The sequence below is a fragment of the Tiliqua scincoides genome, chromosome 4 (genome assembly GCF_035046505.1).
Source record: "Tiliqua scincoides isolate rTilSci1 chromosome 4, rTilSci1.hap2, whole genome shotgun sequence".
In the NCBI taxonomy this organism is placed as follows: Eukaryota; Metazoa; Chordata; class Lepidosauria; order Squamata; family Scincidae; genus Tiliqua; species Tiliqua scincoides.
Window position 1 is genome coordinate 215,064,164 of NC_089824.1, and position 20,621 is coordinate 215,084,784.

General features: G+C 45.4%; 1 protein-coding gene across 1 annotated transcript in view; it reads right to left on the bottom strand.

Annotated features, from left to right (window-relative positions):
* Nucleotides 1–16,195, bottom strand: part of TAF4 (TATA-box binding protein associated factor 4) — a 104,094-nt gene extending 87,899 nt beyond the window's left edge. The window contains exons 1-2 of the mRNA XM_066624279.1: nucleotides 15,832–16,195; nucleotides 12,216–13,289 (exon numbers count right to left, since the gene is read on the bottom strand). Coding sequence (XP_066480376.1) covers nucleotides 12,216–13,289; nucleotides 15,832–16,195 — 1,438 coding nt within the window. The remainder of the gene's footprint in view (nucleotides 1–12,215; nucleotides 13,290–15,831) is intronic.
* Between the last annotated feature and the right edge of the window lie 4,426 nt (nucleotides 16,196–20,621).

Below are 20,621 nucleotides of genomic sequence, written 5' to 3' on the forward strand. Positions count from 1 at the left end.
TCTCTGTTAAGTACTGATGGGCAAGAATTAGTGTTAAGATGATAGAACCCACCAAAGAAGGCTTACAAAGGAGCAGCTGACCATTTCCTAAATCAGTGGTTTTCCATCATTGTTCTTGCCAAGACCCAAACAAATAAGACTGGGGACCCTACGTCAATCCTGCTCCCCCTCCTGGGACCCTATCCACCCACCCCTTTAGACTCTCCAGGAAGGACAGAGTGTATAGAGATGCGCATTTCCCTCTCACCCAACACCAGAACCAGGGGACATTCACTAAAATTGAGTGCTGGGAGAGTCAGGACAGACAAAAGAAAATACTTCTTCACTCAGCATGTAGTTAGACTGTGGAACTCCTTGCCAATGCATCTGATGATGGTATCTGGCCTAGATGCCTTTAAAAGGGGATTGAACAAATTTCTGGAGGAAAAGTTCATCATGGGTTACAAGCCATGATGAGTATGGGTAACCTTCTGATTTTAGAAATGAGCCACGTCAGAATGCCAGATGCAAGGGAGGGCAGCAGGATGCAGGTCTCTTATTGTCTTATATGCTCCCTGGGGCATTTGGTGGGCCACTGTGAGATACAGGAAGCTGGACTAGATGGGCCTATGGCCTGATCCAGCAACTAGATGGGCCTATGGCTGTTCTTAATCCAGTGGTTCCTAAACTGTGAACTGTGGAATCCCAGGGAGCCATGGAAACCACCCAGAGGAGCTGGGGAATCCTCACAAAAAACCTAACTCCCTACACAATGTATAGGATTGTAGTCCTAAAGAAGAGTCACAACCAACGGCCCAGTAGGTCAACAGAGCCACCAGGCAAAAAATTTTGGGAAACACTGATGTAACCAAATATTTTTCTTAGAGCTGAAGAAATAACCATGAAGCCTGGCACTAGTGAAAGCTATTTTAGCACAACAGCTAAGAACTCGAGCAGGACTGCAACACAATCTCCTGGTACCTGAAGGGCTACACCAGATGCCTCTCCCTTTACCTGATGGAGCTCTAGTTCAGTGGTCTTCTGAAACCCCTCCCCTTCCTCAGAGCCAGCTTTCTCAGAGGAAGAGCTGGAGAAAGGCAGAAACCGTGGCATTCTCTCTCCTCCTTGGCTCACTTGTGCTGTCTGAGCCCAGCTGGGAAATATAGATTTTTTTTGGGGGGGGGGGGGGAATATAGATTTTTATTTAGAAGTTTCATACTACAATAAATAATACAAAGGAAAAATCACATTTTACATTTTCAACTACAGTCACATTACATCAACTGTTTAACTAGAACACAGATATAATTTAATAGCATCTAGGTGCCAGGTGCCATCACCACATCCTGTGGCAAGGAGTTCTACAGACTAATTATGTGCTGGATAAAGAAATATTTCCTTTTGTCTTAACTTTCACCATTTGATTTAGTGGATGTCCCCTGGTCCTGGCGTTGTGCAAAAGGGAAAAGAACTTCCCTCTATCCATCCCATGGATAATTTTATGTCTCAATCATGTCCCCCCTCAGGCACCTCTTTTCTAGACTGAAGAGGCCCAAACGCCGTAGCCTTTCCTCATAAAGAAGGTGCCCCAGCCCCGTAATAATCTTAGTCGCTCTCTTTTGCACCTTTTCCATTTCCACTATTTTCTCCTTTATTTCTTTGCCCCTTTGGATGCCCAGTGCAAAAAGGACAGATTTATCAATCTTACTGTAGACCACGGCACCTCCCACCTATCGTCTCCTCCCCTCCGTTGTCCCGCATTACTCATCCTCTTGGGTCCCCTCATACCTCCCGCCTGCTCCTTCCCAGAGACGATAGTCTCCCAGGTCTGTTGGGCCAGTTCGGGCCACTGAAAGGCCCTCACTACGCCCCTCCACAACTCCTTCACCGGCATACACTCATGGACGAAATGGGCTGCCATTTCTATTAGCGGCGGGGCACCTTCCTATCTAGAGGGTCCCGACCCCAAACAGGTCGGCCTCTTGCACCTCTTCTGATCTTCTTGCAACCATGGGTTTGCCACTCCCACCCTGAGGACCTGATGGAAAGCCCTCCACCTTAATTCCCATAAACTAAAGGGGATTCTCTTCTCGCTAAAGGCACTGTGCACCACCTTCTCCTGCAAGAGGTACGCGGAAAGGTGTGTCTTACTTTGCTGTTTCTCTTGGTGAGGCCTCATGATAAACTCCTGTACTGTCATTTCATACACGTAACACTTGAGTTGTTTCCCTTCCAGCCCACTGGTTTTATATGGCTTGGCCGAGAGTCCCATCTCCTTCATCAGAATCACCGCCTCCCTCATGTACTCCGGCAAAGATTGTTTTATCGCCTGAGTGAGTACATATCCCATCTCTTCTTTAGCCCACCATTTCTGTCCCCAGGTCATCTTTTCCCAAGTGTCTCCAAATTGGGCCCATACAGATGCAAAGGCTCCCCCTTCCTGCGGTCTCTGCCTCCATTTCTCCCAGTTGCCAAAGTTATAGGAGACAATGGTTGCCAAGAACAAAGGTCCCAGGACCCAAACCCCTAGTCCTTCTTTCACTTTCTTATATGCCATCGCTTGGGCAAGAGGGAAGAAGACAGTGCCCCACAAGAAAACAAAAACCTGATGGGTAACGTTGTCACTACCTGTTTTGGCGAGGGATGGATCGCTGCCAATTTGGACACTATCAGAATGCAATACACGTTGACATAATGTGCCCTCTGGTACAGGTTCAAGTTCCATTTTTTCCACCTCTTCAGTTTTTCCTCCACCTTAGAGGCCCACAGTTTCCAGTTCTCTTCCCAGCCTCTTTGTTTCAGTCCAAAAATTATACCTAAAATTTTTACAGATTCCACCTTTTGAACCTCTTGTTTCCTTTCATCCATTTCAAAAACAGTCCCCATGGCTCTCAACTCTATGTTTTTCCCCCCTGACCCAAGAGAATAACATTTGGTTTTATCTTCGTTTATCACCGCTTCCAAGGCCCTGCTGTATTCATCTATTATTCCCTTCAATGTCTCCATCTCACCCATGTCTCTAACCATAATGTACACATCATCTGCGTGGGCTACCATTTTTATGGCATTCCCAGCCTTTGCGCTATTCCCTTCCCCACCGATGGCGATTCCCTTTATTCTGGGCTCTGCCTGGAGTATGGCCAGCAATGGATCTAACGCCAATACATAGAGGAGCGGGCTCAATGGACATCCTTGGCGTAAATAATAATAATAATAATAATAACTTTATTTTTATCCCGCCTTTCTCCCCAAAGGGACTCAAGGCGGCTTACAACATATTAAAAACATAATTTAAAAACAAATAAAAACATATTAACACATCATAAAAAACAGCTGTCAGAGTAAAAAATAGGTAAAAAGAACATAGAGCAGCAGCAAGTCATAAAAGAATCAGGCCTGTAAAAAATATTAAAAGATGTTAAAAAGATGTTAAAAGGCCGAGAACTCAGAAGGCCTGTTTAAACAGAAGGGTCCTCAGGCCTTGCCGAAAGGTCTCAAGAGAGGGAGCCATTCTTAAGTCAGGGGGAAGGGAGTTCCATAGCGTTGGTGCCACTACTGAGAAGGCCCTATTTCTTGCAGCCGCCCCACGTACCTCCCTAGGCGGCGGCACTTGTAAAAAGGCCTTCTCTGATGACCTAAGAGGACGAGCCGGATGGTACGGGAGCAGGCGATCTCTAAGATACCCTGGTCCAGAGCAGTATAGGGCTTTAAAGGTCAATACCAGCACCTTGAATTGGGCCCGGAAACGAATGGGCGTATCCCTGATTCTATGGGTATGATTATTACCTTCCATCCGTTTACCTGCGGCATAACCGATGCCTGCTCATACAGAGTTTATATATAGTTTATGAAGACCTCTGGGACACCCTTTGCCATCAGCGTTTGCCAGAGACACTTTCTGTTTATTCTGTCAAAGGCCTTAGATTGGTCCACTTGTAGAAGTATCCCTTTCCATTCTCCACCATCTGAAAGGTCTCTCTAACCAGAACTAAGGAATCGGTCATAAATAAGAGCCCAGCTGGGGCTTCTGCTCCTATTATTTTATTTTCACTTTTTGGGTGCAGTGGTTTTTCAGAATACCCTGTAATGTGAGCACTATTGACTAATGGAGAAAGTGAGGCTCCGGTCCACAGGAGACACAGAATGGGTTAGCACTTGCATGCACTTTTTGTACACATGCCTCCACTATGCCCTTTGCAGTGAAACCCCAGCATGCATTTCTCTCTCTCTAGCACAGTGGTTCCCAATCTCTTATTCCTTTAAGACAGAGTTGGGAAACAACCATAGGTGACAGTGCCCATAACTCCTGAGTTCTCCCTGCCACAGTTGCCATAAAAAAACCCTCTTACTTCCCTGTCAGCAGTGGTGGCGGTGGCAAGCACCCCGAAGTGACAGGTGCCATCACCTATAGATCTCCGCCAGTCGCCATCCCCCCTTAAGTAGGGAGGATTTTCCAGTTGCCATCCCCCATAAAACGTGAAACCTGGAGGGGGGGGTTAACAACCACCAGGTTGGGAACCACTGATCTAATAGCAGCAGCAGTTTAAGAACCACTGCTCTAGGAACTCAAATGACCTTACTCCTGGTGGCTTTGTAGTCCTGATTTTATGGTAAGTACAACTTCTGAATGTAAGTTTTTTTTTTGTTTTAATTATCATATTTTATAGTTAGCGAAAACAGAATTCATAAGTGAAAATACTCACTTTTAATTTTCATTATTTATATTGCAACAACTCTTTTTATACTGCTTTACAGAATGCAAAATAAAAAGAAAGAGCTCCCTCACTAAATAGTTTACCACTGAAGTTTCTACAGCAAGGGAAAAAACAGAGGGAGGGATACTAAGGGAAGGGAAGAAAAATGAAGAGGGATGGCTAGGACATTATGGTATGAATATACCCCAACTCAGGGCCCATTCCTAAGGGGCCTGCAGCCTCTTCTAGGTCACTCTGAGGCTGCTCTCTTCCCCCAATGTAGTTCCAGAATGCAGTATGATGCATTCTCTTCCTAATTGCACTACATTCTGAAGTGACACTGGGAGAAGAGAGCAGTGACCAGGAAGAGGCTGCAGGCAGCCCAGAAGGCTGCCTGCAACCATGAAAATGCAGTGATTTTGCTGCATGCCAGTAAGAAAAGCTATTTCTGCCTTATTTTCCACTTTGCTTTTTTTAAAGGGCAACACCCAGTATCCCTGGATCCCTGTGGTTAATTGAAACAGCAGATACCAGATCCACATATACTGCGGCCCGCCTATACTCTAAAAAGGTGAGAGTTCTGAAAAGAAGTAAGCCAATAGCTGATTGCTACCCCTGATAAAAAACTATCTGCCAACTCTACTCTCCCATGTTAACATAGAAAAATAATTTCAGGGTCCAATTCTTCACTAATTGGGACATGTCAAATGTTTTCTCCTTCCAAGTGCGCATAAATATTAGTTGTTGAGTTAATAATGAGCAGACATTTCTAAACTCTCCAAAGAAAAGAGGTAGACAAGGTCATTAATTCATTGCCATAAGAGTGATGAGGAGTATTTTGCAGAATCACATTAAATCACATCTACACAAAGCCCCCAAAGACAGTAGCTCACATCACCCATTAGCATGCCCCACACAGAGAGCAGGAACCAACAAGACCCTTTGACAATTCAAGAAATTTAGTAAACTGTGCACATACATACAGTGTAACCACCAACTCTAACTTGATCATCGGTTAGGTCCTCTTATGAAACAAAATCTACCCCCCAAACCTCTCGAAGAGGATACTGACTGAGCCCCAGGCACAAGCCTGCTCTATCCAACATTCCATCTTCAGATGCAGCAATCCCCGCCGGAAAAGGAAAATAATCAAGATATGGGAGGGAAGGACCATCATCAAGGAGAGACTTCAGACAAAATCAAAATTATTATTCTTAAAGTATATCCAACTAGTTGAAACTAATTAAGCTTTTTGCACCCGCTACTACTCCAGGGATATTATTCTAGAATTTAACTTCAATAAGTAGAAATTACTTCTAGTTTGCATCTTATGATTACTGATGGCAACAATGGTTTCTTATACTCAAGCCTATGCATGTTTACTCAGAAGTAAGTCCCACTGTTTTCAGTAGGGCTTACTGTCCAGAAACTGTATGTAATATAGCAATGTACCTTTAGACCTGTCTGCACAAATCATAGTCTTTTTACTCCTTTCAAATTTCAATTTATTTTCAGGGTCACACAAATAAATCCTGTGTAGTTTGTTTTGAAACAGACAAGAGTTCTCAATTTTTCCTTGATTACCCATACAATTTGATGCATGAAAGCCTGCAACACATTTGGCCTACCCAGCCCAAATTGTTCCAGAACCCATCTCTGTCATACCTGGACATAAACTTAGCCAGTATAGTGCTACAAACATAAACAAAATAGCCAACACTTCCCCACAATCTGACTCCCACTCCTATCCTTACCCCTCAACCCAGCTTCCATATTCTCCTAAAGAGCAGCTGCTCCACTTTATGAAACTTGATAATAATTCATATCCTCATTAAAGTAGACCTCTCTGTCTATTAATATGCATGTAAGTAGAATTCCATTAAAGATTTTAGGGGCACTAAAATGCCATGCCAGAAAAAGAGATGCTTTCAAAAGCTGAAAACTCCTACAAGTGAGGGACAGACTTTCAACCATCTTTGTATCCAATAACCTCCATTAACCTCTTTTTAAACACACCATATACTTTTTGGTATCCAAGCACAATTGGAATCCATTTGATGATGGGTTGGTGTCCACCATCTGCACCTCTGTAACAGTGCGGTAGCTTGACTGCTTCTTTCTGGACCAAATAGTTACTCCCCACATCTGAGTGTGAGTGTGGGTGTTTAAATGATTTTACTTATTACTCTTATACATTATACATTTTATTATGGAGCTTTGTAAGCCGACTTGGGTGTTTGCTTCAGCATAGGGTAAGGTAGGCTATAAATTTATAATTTATGCTTATAATCACCAATCCTGATGCTATTAGTTTGACTCCCAGCCATCCCACCGAAGATCCTTTGGAGGTTCTAGGAATTGAATGGGAAGCCTTATGTATGCAGAGAATGTCCTCCAATATTGAACTCTGAGCATACACAAACTATAGGACCCACTTGTTCAGCAGAGCTGGGGGCTAATGTGCTTCTTGGAAGCTACTAAAAAGTACTGTTGTCTTAAACTGATCTGGCTTTTAAAGTGCTGATCATGTTTTATTGCCGTTTTTATTAGTTTAAGCATGCACTTTTACTTCTTAATTGTTTTTATAAATTTTGGTTGTATGTAACCTTGAGCATTTTCATAGAAAGGTGACAACTATTAAATAGAGTAAACAATCAATGAAACGGACTATTTTTATGATTTTGGTTTACTTTTCCCTTATAAGAAAATAATCCCATTTAGGTATGAGAAATTTACCATTACCATACATAAACCATTTAAATACTGAACAAAGATTGCATGTGAGGGACATGTAACTTAACCCTTTATAGAAGGGGTTCCCAAACTGGAGTGTTACGATGCCCCCACCAGAGAAGTCCCTTCTCAGGCTCCATTAAAGGATGGGGCGATGGTAAAGGCAGCGACGCAATTGGTACAATCATGCTGCTATCAAGGGTAAAAAGGTTTTTTTTTAAATTTACCCTGGCAGCACTGGCTCCCTGGAGGGTGCAGGGAGACCAGGGGCGACTCTAAAAAAAATTACCACAAAAAAAAATTTCAGACCCAATTCCAGTTTTGTGATTGCGAACTAGAAGTAGGGCACAATCACATTTTTTAGCTGTTATGAGGCTTGGGGAGCCCTGCAGAAGGGTCCATGGACTTCCTGTATCCTCTGGAGGGCTGATGCTGACAGGTGTAAGCAAAAAAAAAAAAAAAAAAGCTTTTGGTGCTCATAGCATTCACATTACTACTTTCATCCCTCTCCTGCAAGCACTTACAGAGGCCCAAACTCTCCAAGAGATTTGGGAAGAGATTTACCTAGCAGTAAACCCTGCTATATACAACAGGATATGGACAGATGCAAGGGAGTGGCAACAGGATGCAGGTCTCTTGTTGTCTTCTGTGCTCCCTGAGGCATCTGATGGGCCACTGTGAGGTACAGGAAGTTGGACTAGATGGGCCTTTGGTCTAATACAGCAGGGCTTTTCTTATGTAGTATACAAAGGAACTTACTCCTGAATAAGGACATACAGGACTGGAATCTTAATTTTTCTTTCCAAAAGTTAAGGTGGGCATGGAGAACTTTCAAATTTTGTTGAGACCACAAGTTCAAATGTTCTAGAGCGCAAATCACACAAACTAGGTCATAATTTGGAGAACAGTTTAGCAAGCGGATGACTTCTTTTAAATCACAAAACTTATGTTACGAGAAGGTATGGACCACATTTAACAGTAGTTTTCATAACTGATTTTTCTTCATCACAACATTGCAAAAGAATTCTTTCAGAAATTAAAAAGTTACAGGGAAAGGGGTAGATTTAAGATGGGATGACAGCAGAGTTCTCAATAAGGCTTGATGGCACACTTTTGGATAAATTCAAGATTATACTACAAAAAGAATTAAACATACCCCAACCACACTAGTATTTTATTTCTGATATTTTGACTCTCATAACAATTATGACCGGTTTTGACAACACTGCAAACGAGTCACACACATACTCTCACACTTTTTTTTTTTATGAAAAGGGTTTGTGCTTTTGCTATGGACAGGAAGGCCTCTGCTAGACCAGCCCAAGAGTCCAACTAGGCCAGCAATTTATTTCCAACAGCAGCCAGACTTCTCCAAGAAGACTACAAGTAGGAAATAAAAGCAACAGGCCTGTTGTTTAGCCCTCCCAGCATCTGGCATTTGTTATTAATAAGACAGCATTATCTATATACATAGTGCTTTACAAAGAAGGAGATAACAGATCCCTACTCCAAGGAGTTTACAGTCTAAGAAGTGACACCAGAGAGGCAACAGAGGAAGAGACTTGGAGGTTGGAGAAAACAGGGAAGCATATGTAGTTTTTTGAGGCTGCAATCCTATCCACACTTTCCTGGAAGTAAGCTCCATTGACTATAATGAGACTTACTTCTAAGTAGAAAAGCATAGGATTGGTCAGTCACATGCACAATTACAGTAGGGAAACAGAGCCTAAAGCAAAGGTACACTGCACTTGAACATGGAGGTTCCATTTATCTAACACTGGTAAAAGCCATTCATATTGCACAAAGGTTTATCTAATCCTTTTAAAAAGATGTTTTTAAAACTAGTGGTTCTCACCATATCTTGTTGCTATGAAAATTTTACGTTAATTTTGAGTCTCTTCGGGGGGAAAAGCGGGGTAAAAATAGTTATTATTTATTATTATTATTAATAATAATAATAATAATTATGCACAGTGTATACACATAAATATGGTATAACAGCCCTGCTGGACCAAACCAAAAACCTAACTAGCTCAGCACTGTTTCCCACAATGGCCAACCAGATACCACTGGACAGCCCACAAGCAGAGATTCAAGGTGACAGTCTTCTCCTGCCACTGCCCCAAGCAACTGGTATTCAGAAGAATGTTGCTTCTGAACAAGTTGCCTCACATACAGCCATCATGACCAACAGCAATTGATAGACTGGTCCTCCATGAATTTATCTGATCCCCTTTTCAAGCTAGTGATCATCATCACATACTGTGCCACTGAATTCCACACATTAGTTATGTGCTTTGTAAAGAAGTTTTTCCTGTTGTCTGCCCTGTCTCTCCTGCCAATCAGTTGCATTGGTTAACCCCTAGTTCTAGCATTACAAGAAAGGGAGAAAAACTCCTCCACTTCTTGCACACCAGACATAATTTTTTAACCTCTGCTTTGTTATGTGTTGTTATCACACACCCACCTCCAGCCTACCATTATTTTTTGATGCTAAAAAGCCTCAAATATTATAGCTTTTCCTCCAGGCCTCTGATCATTTTGACTGCCCTTTCCTGTTCCTTTTCCAAGTTCTTTAAAAAAAAACCCTCTTTAAAAAGTGATGACCAGTACTGTACATCATATTCCAAGGGTAGAATAGCCTAGTATACATCTACTGGACAAAGCCCAGGGTTTCTTGGCTTTGTTTTGGCGACTGAAATATAGGTGCTACATATGCTTTTAAGTACTGTATGTGGAAAAGAGGGGCACACCCCTCTCTCCCTACATAATATCCCTGCAATCTTCTCATGAATACAGACCTCTACTTTTAAAAGCAATGCACAATATTCCATAAAAACAATTTATACAAACATAGAACTTCTGGAGAAGCAAACAGAATACTCTTCCCCCCTCCATCCTTTTCTAACTAAGAATACAATGAAGAATAGAAACTACACGGTGTGGAAAGCTTTCTAATACATTTTAAGATTGACTGAACCACAAATAAAATTAAGCTTACTATGCAGTAGCTTTCAAGCCAATGCAAATACATGAAGTTTTCTGATTAAGAAGGCTGACAGGCAGCCTTCAATGAGCCAAGCAAGATCCTCACTTGCTGCATATGAAACGCTACTGTTCCAATACAAAATAGCACACGAACAGGGCTGCTCATCTCTCTTATGTGATAAACACATCAATCTAAGCATTTTGCCGATTACATTTCAACCAAGATATTGGTTTTGCGACTCAAAGATTCACTGAAACAAAGCACACAGTGCAGACGCACCCCATCGATTTCATTAGGTAGTAATGATAAAAATTTAATTAGATGTGCTTTCTGTGGCAATGATGCCACCTTGCAATAAGGCTTTGGAGAGAGCGGGGAGAACTGGTAGTCACTACTGCATATCATCATATGCAACCAGGATCCAGATAGAATTAGCAGGTATGAAGGTCTGAGGCAGGCATTTGGGATTTGTGCCATGTTTCCACACCACAAAAGAATATCAGCTAGAGGCGCATCCCTCTGAGGGACTCAAAACATCTAGAAACTTTATATACAAGAAGGTTGCTCATGTACTAATGAGTAAGAGCTTGAAACCTGACATATGTTCACAATTTAAAACCACTCCATTAAAAGGTCACAAAATTGAAGGCACTGAAGTCTGGATGCACCTACTTTTGCAAACACAGGGTGGAGAAAGTAAAATAAAATTAATCTAGCCCTACTGGATCCTGAATGACAGAAATTCCTACCCACATTTCATCTCAGTGCCAAAACACAATCTTAGCTACTACATGCACTGCAGCACTATAAACACAACAACAAGGTGATGTGAGGACAGAACGAGACTGAAATGTTAGTCCAGACATACTGGTTCTAAACCATCAAGAGCTAAGGCACCCTATTTTCATATCGCTTTAAATGAGAGTAAAAGAAAACTTATTTGCCCCCACATCAAACGTGCTTTATGTTGCTCCTGTGGCAACACCAGCAGGTTGACACAAAGGAGAGAAAGTAGAAAGATGCTGGAATGTATCTTAGGTCAAGTCAGGTCAGGTCAACTTTACTAAACATATTTATTATAGCACTTTGTTATACTGTACCTTTGATGCTTTGCTCATACTCAATAGTCAAGTAAAAACTCACTTAGCAAAGAGTTTTCTCATAAGGTTAAGTGTTAGCAAATTCAGGTTCCTTACAACGCAATCCTATATACATTTACTTGAGGATTTGCTCTGCTGAGCACAATAGGGGGACTTGCTTCTGAGTAAATGTGCAGAATATTATGCCTTTCAAACACCAAACTCTACAGGGTTATATCATGCTCTCTAGAAAAAGCAGCTGAACGATTTACAGCTGTGCAGCTTAGGCCCTCTGTTGGAATTTCAAGAATCACAGCTTTCACTTTTTTTTTTTTTAACCAAGATATGTTTCTAGCCCACATGCTTGTAGAAATAAATCAGAAGGAAAAACTGCTAAGGAACTAGCAAGCATAATCCATCAGCAAGACCCTGCTTTGCTTTTATTTTTTGACTTGTCATACCCAACAACTGTTTTGAACACTGAAGGTAGCAATTTCAGAACAAGAATTATGTGGAATAAATATGAGATGTCCACAAATTGGTTCATGCACTGCTTCCCGCACGATGCTAGTTATAAAACTATGTTCTAGTATAGAACACCTGAAATAATTTACAATGAGATCCCCATAACACTAACTGTCCAAGCTGCATGACAACAGAATGCTTTCTTTTAGGTAACAGGTACCAACATCATCACCAAAAAAAAACCCGATGAAAAAGCTTCCCCCAGCCTTTTCTTACCTGGTGGCAACTGAAAGTTCTGAATATTTGTTGGATTCTGAGGAGGTTGAGGCAGACGAGGAGCTAACACAGTGGGAGTCAAAGTTGCTCTGATTCCACTTGTAGTTGCTGTTGGAGTCCTTGGTAGGCTCTGTGTCACTGTATTGGCAGCACCCTTAGCCAAGCCTGTGGGGGTCCCTGGAGGCACAGGAGGTACCCCACCAGGATTGGATGCCACGTTAGGCAGGCCAGCTTGCATAGTTTGCCCAATGATCATATTACCCCCTGTAGTACTGGGCTGGCCACCAGCAGCTAGTGTTTGCTGTTGGGTCACTGCCTGCACAATAGTTTTAGGAGACTCCGATTTGATGACCTGTGTGGTGGGTGTAGCCTGCACACCAGAACCAGGCTGGCTGTTCACAAGAGATGTCTGGAGGGAAACACCAGACCCCACCGTGGCTGCAGCAACAGCTGCAGGAGGAAAACTTCCCACGCTAATAGTTGAATTGATCACAGTATTGCTCCCATTTTGGGTGGCTGCAGCCACCGAGGGTCCCGCTGTGTGAATGGGGGGCCTCACCAATGCTACAGTTGGCCCCCCAGTCCCAATGCTTGGGGGTTGCTGTGAGATCACTGTCGGTGAGGGTGAAGAGGCAGAGGACACCCCAGTGCCAAGGAAAGAAGTCTGGATGACTGTATTAGATGCAGACGGCAAGACAGCATTGACTTTCCCCACATTTCCAGGTCCATTGTTAACAAGAGGTGTGACAGCAGGGATGACAGTCGGGTTAGCCGTTACAGGTGTGGCTGAGAAAGACGTGTTTCCAGAGTGGTGAGAATTCATTACCACATTACTCCCGTTCAAAGTCTGCACTGCCGTGGTCCCAATTTTACCATTCCTGGTAGATAAAGCTGTCGTCATGGTGCTGATTACAACTGATTTGCCCTGGCTGAGGGTCCCTGGGGCAACAGTAGCTTCAGATCCACCTTGGACTGCTGCAGCAGTGCTGGTGCTGGTTGTAGTGGCCCCATCCAGACTGGAACCCTGGGACCTGGCGTTGTGATTGATAACACTCCCTGGCACGCCACCAGCTCCTGCAAACAACAGGGAGGTGATTAAAGAACATACAAATTGAAGACAAGAAAGTGGTGGGGTCTGTGACTAGATAAGACAAGAGGAGACCATTTTTCCCTTGTGATCAAATATCACAATCACTATCTTGAGACAAAACACGAAAATATTACATTCTGTTGACAAAATTAAAGTACTGATTCCACTATTCTACCTTATGACAACAGAGCTACACAATAGCCAAGCAAAACCTCCTGGAAAATTGTTTAAAGTGACATACGGTACAAAATAAGCTGTTATGGGAAGGTGTTTCATTTTCCATCTTTAGATACTACTTCACTGTGACTTTGAGAACATCCTATTGCACTCCAGTTCTCATAGCTGGGGTGTGTTAGGGGGGGTAGGAGATAAAATAAAATAGATGGAACCCATGGCCTCTAAACCCAGCTGTTTGATTCCCCAACCCCATCTCCTATAGACAAAACCTAGTAGAAACATATTTCCTGCTAATGGAACTACATGAAAAACTAGGGCTGAACACGAACTGTCAGAATGATGACACAAGGGAAGAGGTTACAAGGCAATGTTAGAAGACTTCAACCTACGCACACACATACAGGACACCCTACTGTTCTGATTGCTGCTTTTACTATCAAAGGAAAGATACTAATAAAGGTGCTTTTTTGCACTCACAAAAACTCCAGTCCATAGTAAAATCTGGTATTATGAATTACACCACCACCCCCAACTCTGCAGGGCCTGCATGTAGAAAACACAAGTAGGAAGACAGTAATGAGATAGATAATGTCAAACAAATCACAGCCAAGGGAGGACTGATCCTCCAAGAGCCCCCTGTACTAACCTAGTGCCTTAACAGGCAACAACACTGTCCTAATATTTCAGTAACAAGAAAGCAAGAAGAAGAAAAAACATGGGAAGAGGGGAGTGCCAATCATACGGAGGGGGGGGAAGAGTATTGCTCCTTCTCTCTTAAAATGCCTCTATCCTTGCAATGAAAGACACTATCGAATGTTTCATGATACTCCTCAAGGTCCACACCTTGCAATAAGAGGGAAAGCAATAACATTTCTCCCAACTGTCATTTCTCCCAACCCCGCAGCAAAGATGGGATGTGCTTGGATTCCCTACTTACCAGATCTTGGCATCTTTTTTAAGGAGTAAAAAGCTTTGGGTATAACCCTCACAACAAGGGAAGAAAAGCAGCCAAACAGGCAGGTACTGGCAAAGACAGGTGTTTAAAGGAGGGTTCCTGACCCTCAAATCACTTCCTTTCTCAAGGGAAACTGGTATCATGATTAATAACATAGAGGCCCTCTCCCTGCTCCTTGTACTTCAGCAACCTAGTGGGGAGGGCAAAGAAGAATTCAGAGAGCTTTTTTTTTTTTTTTTAAAGGCATTATTCACGGAGAGGGTGGGAGGAATCTCCCCTGTAAACAGGACAATTTCCCAGTTCCATGACAGGGAAAGTGGAGGGGGGGGAGAGAACAGAAGGTACAGAAGTCAAATGATAAGGATGATGGGATCTTCCCTTCCAATTCTCAACATCACCCTTAACACTCCAGCCACTAGGAGACTGGGGATGACATAATTAAAAGCAAAACACTAAGAAGGTGAAGATGAGGAGGGGGAAGAATGAGGAAAGCTGACAGCCCTCCAAATACACATACAACCAAACCCCAAATCCATTTTGACTCTAGATGTAGTGGGGGGAAGAAGGGGAGCCAGTCCCAGCCAAAAATAGTGTGGTGTTGTGGTGGAGGGGGGGAGGTTGGCATTCTAGGAAGGCCTCTCCCCCTCCCCCGGCTGACCGCCCCCCAACCTCCAGTTGGGGGGGCACATGCCAGTTCTTACCAAGACAACGGGGGAGTTGGAAAAAGGTGTGTGTGGGAGGTTGGCATTCTAGGAAGGCCTCTGGCCCTCCCTGCTGACCCCCCAATTGGGGGAGCACACATTTCCCACCAAAAAAAGGGGGCTAGAAAAATGAGGATTGGGAGATGGAAGAAGGAAGAGGGAGATTAAAGGGGCTGTCATGGGTCAGGAAAGGGGGGTAAGGAGGGAGTGTGAGGTCCTGATCTTGAGGGAGGAAGTCACTCCTCACCCCCAGCTGGGGGGCACACTCCACCAAAAGAACAGGGGAAAGCTAAAAAAGGGGGGAATGGCAGAGGGAGGGAGGGGGAGATCAAGGGGGCAGTCATGGGTCAGGGAAGGGGGTAAGGAGGGAGTGTGAGGCCCTGATCCTGAGGGAGGAAGGCAGGCATCCCTCACAACCCCCAGTTGGGGGGGGCACACCAGTTCCCTCCAAAACAAGAGGGGGGCTGGAAAAAGAGGGAACGAAGGGGGAGGTGAAGGAGGCAGTCATGGCCCAAAGAAGAGGGGCCAGGAGGGAGGGGAGCCCTGATCCTGAGAGGGCTGGCACCCCCACCCCCAGGTGGGGGGCACACTCCAGCTCCCACAAAAACAGCAGGGGGAGGGGGGAGGGGAGCGAGACGAAGGGGTCAGGGGGAGGAGGAGAAGGCACCCCCGCCCCCCGCCTCGCCAGGTTACCTGGCTTGGTGGTCTCGGGGCCACTGAGTCCCATCTTGGAGCCCCCGCCGCCCGCGCTGCCGCCGCCGCCGGGGCTGTCGGTGTGGACATGGGCACTGCCCGCTCCCCCCGCCGCCGCCGCCGCCGCTCCTCCTCCGGGGCTGGGGTTCGGGCTGCTGCTGCCGCTGCTGCTGCCGCCGCCGCTCACAACATGGTTCCCCAGCAGCCCCGCGGCGGCCCTGAGCGGCTCCTGCGCCTTGTGCAGCTGGTGGTGGCCCGAGGCGGCAAGCTGGGACTCGAGCGAGCCCACCAGGTCGCTCACCACCTTCTCGTCCACCTCGCTGTTCAGGAAAACCTCATCCAGCAGATCCGACCCCGCCGCCATCTTTTTTTTGGAGGGTTCCTGTGAGCGGCTCCCGCCCGCCCTCCGCACGGCCCTCCCCCTCCTTCGCTCACTCACTCACTCCACGGTCGCGCTCGCCCCTCCCGCCTCCGCTCCGCGCATGCGCGCCCCGGCCCCGGCGCGGGGGGGCCGCCTCGCGTCACCGGCCCGCGAGGGATTCCGCTCGCCCCTGATTGGCCGGCGCGCGGCTATAAAGGGCCGGGCAAATGGCTGCGAGCGCCCAGAGAGGGAACGGGCGGCGGCGGGACTGGCCGTGGCCAGCCGGCCTGCGGAGGGGGCGGCGTGTGGCGGGCGGGCAGGGGGACCGCGCCGGCGGAGCGCGTGTGGGACGGCGTGGTCGCCGCGGAGGAAGCCGCCGCAGCCCTTTGTCTGGCCGAGCCCAAAATGGCTGCATGCTCCGCGGCGGCGGCTCTCCCGCCGGAGCGCGCCTGAAGGGCGCCCGCACCTGTGGCAGCTGCTGTCACCCGCAGGACGGGCGGAGGGGGAGGAGCGGCAGGCCGGCGCTCCAGCTCTGCGGCTGCTGCCGCGCTCCCCGCGCCGCCTGCTCCCGAGGGGCCGCTCCGCGAGGGAAGCCCCGCCGCCTCCCCGCTCCGCCCCGGCTGAGGGCAGGTCATGGTGGTCGCTCTCGCCCTTGAGCCGGGCCCGAGCGGGCGACGCATCGATTCCCCGCTCCTCGTCCCCAGAGCCCGGCGCCGCCGCCGCCTCGCGCGGACCATTTGTCACCTCACAACTGACAGGACAACACCTCGTTTCTCTGCCGCGCTCCTCGGCCTCAGCCGCCAGCCCGGCCACTGGTCTGGGAGCGAGCCCCGCGGACTGGAAGGGCCGGCTTCCGAAGAGGCGGGTTGGCCTCTGAAGCTGCCAGTCCAGCCACACTTGCCTGGGAGTGAGCCCCACGGACTGCTCGGGGGCTAGAGTCTGAGGAGACAGGGATGGGATTGGCTGTCATGCTGCAATCCTATACACTTTCCTGGGAGTAAGCCCCATGCACTGCACTGGGACTTGCTTCTGAGGAGACAGGCATGGGATTGGCTTCTGAGGCTGCAATCCCATCCACACTTTCCTGGGAGTAAGCCCCATGTACTAGAATGGGACTCACTTCTGAGTAAACAGGCATAGTATTGGGCTCTCATTCTGCAATCCCATTAACACTTTCCTGGGAGTAAGCTCCATGGAGTAGAATGGGACTGCCTTCTGAGTAGACATGCATAGGATTGGCCTGTGAGGCTGCAATCCCATCCACACTTTCCTGGGAGTAAGCCCCATGGACTAGAATGGGACCAACTTCTGAATAGACATGCATAGGATTGGGCTATCAGGCTGCAATCCCATCCACACTTCCTGGGAGTAAGCCCCATGTGGCTTACTTCTGAGAAGACAGGCATATAATTGGGCTCTTAGGCTGGAATCCCATCCACACTTTCTTGGGAGTAAGCCCCATGGACTAGAATGAGACTTAGTCCTTAGTAGACAAGCATAGAATTGGTTTCTAAAGCAGGGGTGGGCAAACTTTCATCTTTAGGGATCCTGGACCTGAACAATTGTGTAGTTAAGAGAATTTTAGCAGGTGCAGCTTGTCATTTGTGAGATGACAAGCTACATCTGCTGAAATTCCCTCTTCTATGCAATTGTTAAAGGTCCAGGATCCCCAAAGTTGAAAGTTAGCCCACTCCTGCTCTAAAGGACCCTCCTCTCCTCCCATGACAAAACTGGCTTCTTTTTCTCTTTCAGATCTTCAGCTGCTTCTTCCTTAACTCTCTCCTGGTTGGTGGTTGGAAATCCATTACTCATCAAGCCACCTTATTTTTTTAGGGTCTTGCATTTGGAGCTTGTGTCAAAAATACATTCCTTTTGTGCCTAAAGTAGGGGTGTGCAATGGGTGTGGAGGCAGGTGAGGCAGAGCCTCCCCACCTTAGTCCTTCAAGAAAAGCTACCACGTGTGAGGTGCCCAAGCACTCTCAACCCACGTGCTCTGTGAAGGCAGGTGATGCAGAGCCTTCCCACAGGAATCCTTCAAAAAGCACCTGGGTTGTGAGTGCTTGGGTGCTTCACAGGGTGGTGTGACAGTACTTTTCAAAGGATTCCAGTGGGGAGGCTTTGCCTCACTTGCCTCTCCACCCAATGCACATCCCTGACCTGAAAATGGCAGGGTTTCCACAGCATATTGAAACTAACTAGGAAGGTAGTAAACATGATAATTGGCTTATTTATAAATATCCCTGTCAAGTGTTCAAAGAAAGAGCAACTCCTGAACCTGACTTTATATACCTTATAACAACCCTATAATGCAGATCAGTGCAGTGGTGGTTTCTCTCCAGTGAGGAGACCAGTGCTAAGAGAGTAGTCAATTATTGCTCTGTCCTAAAGCCTTTGCTTCTGAGTAAGCAGCTTTAGGACTGTGCAGTAGCACTGCTCTCTTCACTGGAGAGACTGCCAGTGCACTGACTTAAGTTATAGATCTTTTAAGTCCAACTGGGTTCAATATGAGACTTACTCATAAGCAAATAGGATTGTTACCCTAGTGAGGATAAATAAATGTATCAAGTGTACTTAAAAGGGAGTGATGGAGTATTGGATGGCCTCAACCCAAACCTGATCATAATAGGAAGGGCCAATTTTCTTTCTTTTGCTATTGTCAAATCCTCATATGATGCAATATGAGGTTCACCCAGAGGTTTCTCAGGCACACATATTTTTGATTGTTTTCAGATTCTAATGTAGGAAATCTTTCCTTGCTGAGTTGGCCTTTACATATTTCTGAGGCCATATGAATTTGGCATTTATTACCTTAAACCCACTCATTGACATGTTTTGCTTTATTACGTTTGCCTCATAGTTACTCCTGTTGAGAATATTTAGCTGTCAGGCAACACCTGCCATCCCCCAAGATTATTGGTGATCCTGAACTGTGTTCATACTATTGCAAGTATCTACTCCAAAGTTGCCTGTTATGATCTCCATTCTTTGTCCCTCCTCCTTCCCACCCGACAGGTTGGCGGAGATACTATATCAATATATCAATGTGTTCAATTATAAATGGATCTTTCATAATTCTCTTTGTGATCTTCCTACCCCCATTACCCCCTAAATTTAATCTGGAAAATATCTACTTCCAGGCTGTGCTCATCACAATCTCCCTTGCAGAGATGCCTTATGCCACTGCTGCCCTTTATTAATTATTTCTGTGTTTAGCCCACCTCATCCTGAGGGCTCAGGATGGGTGGCAATACTTTATTCTATAATTTATACTTCTAATGAGACTTTAAAATAGAAAAAATGGGGGAAGGGGGGAATAAAGTCTATTCTAACCCTGTCCATTAAAAAGCAACAGAAAGGTTGAAGTTTGCATTTTTTTATTTATGAAATATCAGGCTCCTAAAATAGCTAGTTTTAAAGTAGATAAATAGAGGAGTGAGGGGTTATGTCTTTTTCAGTCTCACTCCCTTATTTCATCTAGATAATTTTAAGAAGTAGTTACAAGACTAAGCTTTCTTACTGCCATCAGTAAGTGTCATGGCACAGCAGGGATTTTCAAGTGCCTGCCTAGGTGACTGGAGGGGGGTCTGTGCTCCTTGCAGCAGGTAACTGGTGTTTGTTAGCAATTAAGGATTGGCTGAAGAGGTAAGGAAAATGGAAAGCATACAGGGAGGCTACCCCACTGAACATTGTCTTTTTGTAAGCATGCTTGCATTTTATTTAGGAAATTTGATTCTTCACACTGACATCCCCATACCATAAACAAGCCTATGCAAATATGTGGGCAGAAGGGTGAGGCCAGTATAGGAGGAATGTTTATAAATCATAAAAAGAGAGGATGATTTTTTTTAAATGAAGAAAATAGCTATTGAAACTGCTCTGTTCAGCAGCAAAAAGTGGGGAAAGAGTACCCTAAAGCACCATAGTGAATATTAACTCTTCATACCCTAAAAGAAGCTGTATTCCTTTATGTACGCTCGAAACAAAGAAATCTGCTTCATGCTTTGTATGAATTCTGCAGATGGAAGGAGAAAAGAAGTACCATGTTCTGGATTTTGAACACTGCTATAAGAAGTGGTGGTTATATTATTTATAAACTTACCTCAAGGATTAGTACAAAAAATAATACATTCTGGATAACCAGTTTTCCTAACCTCAGATATCAAACTCTTAATAATGTGATTTCCTGTCCTCCTTCAAGCTATGGTCACTATGGCATTTCTTTTGATCTAACCAGTTTGTGCTCCACCCACTCCCAGGCCTTATAGTTGGATAACTAGCTTAGTAATTACTGCCCTCACAACAGGTAACAGCGCTCTAACTTCACTATTAACGTATAGCATAAAAGGAAAGAAGTTTAACTATGGTAGAAATGTAATAACTAGAGTGATAAGAGGTAGTATGTTAGTTTCCAAAGTCCAGGTGGATAGGA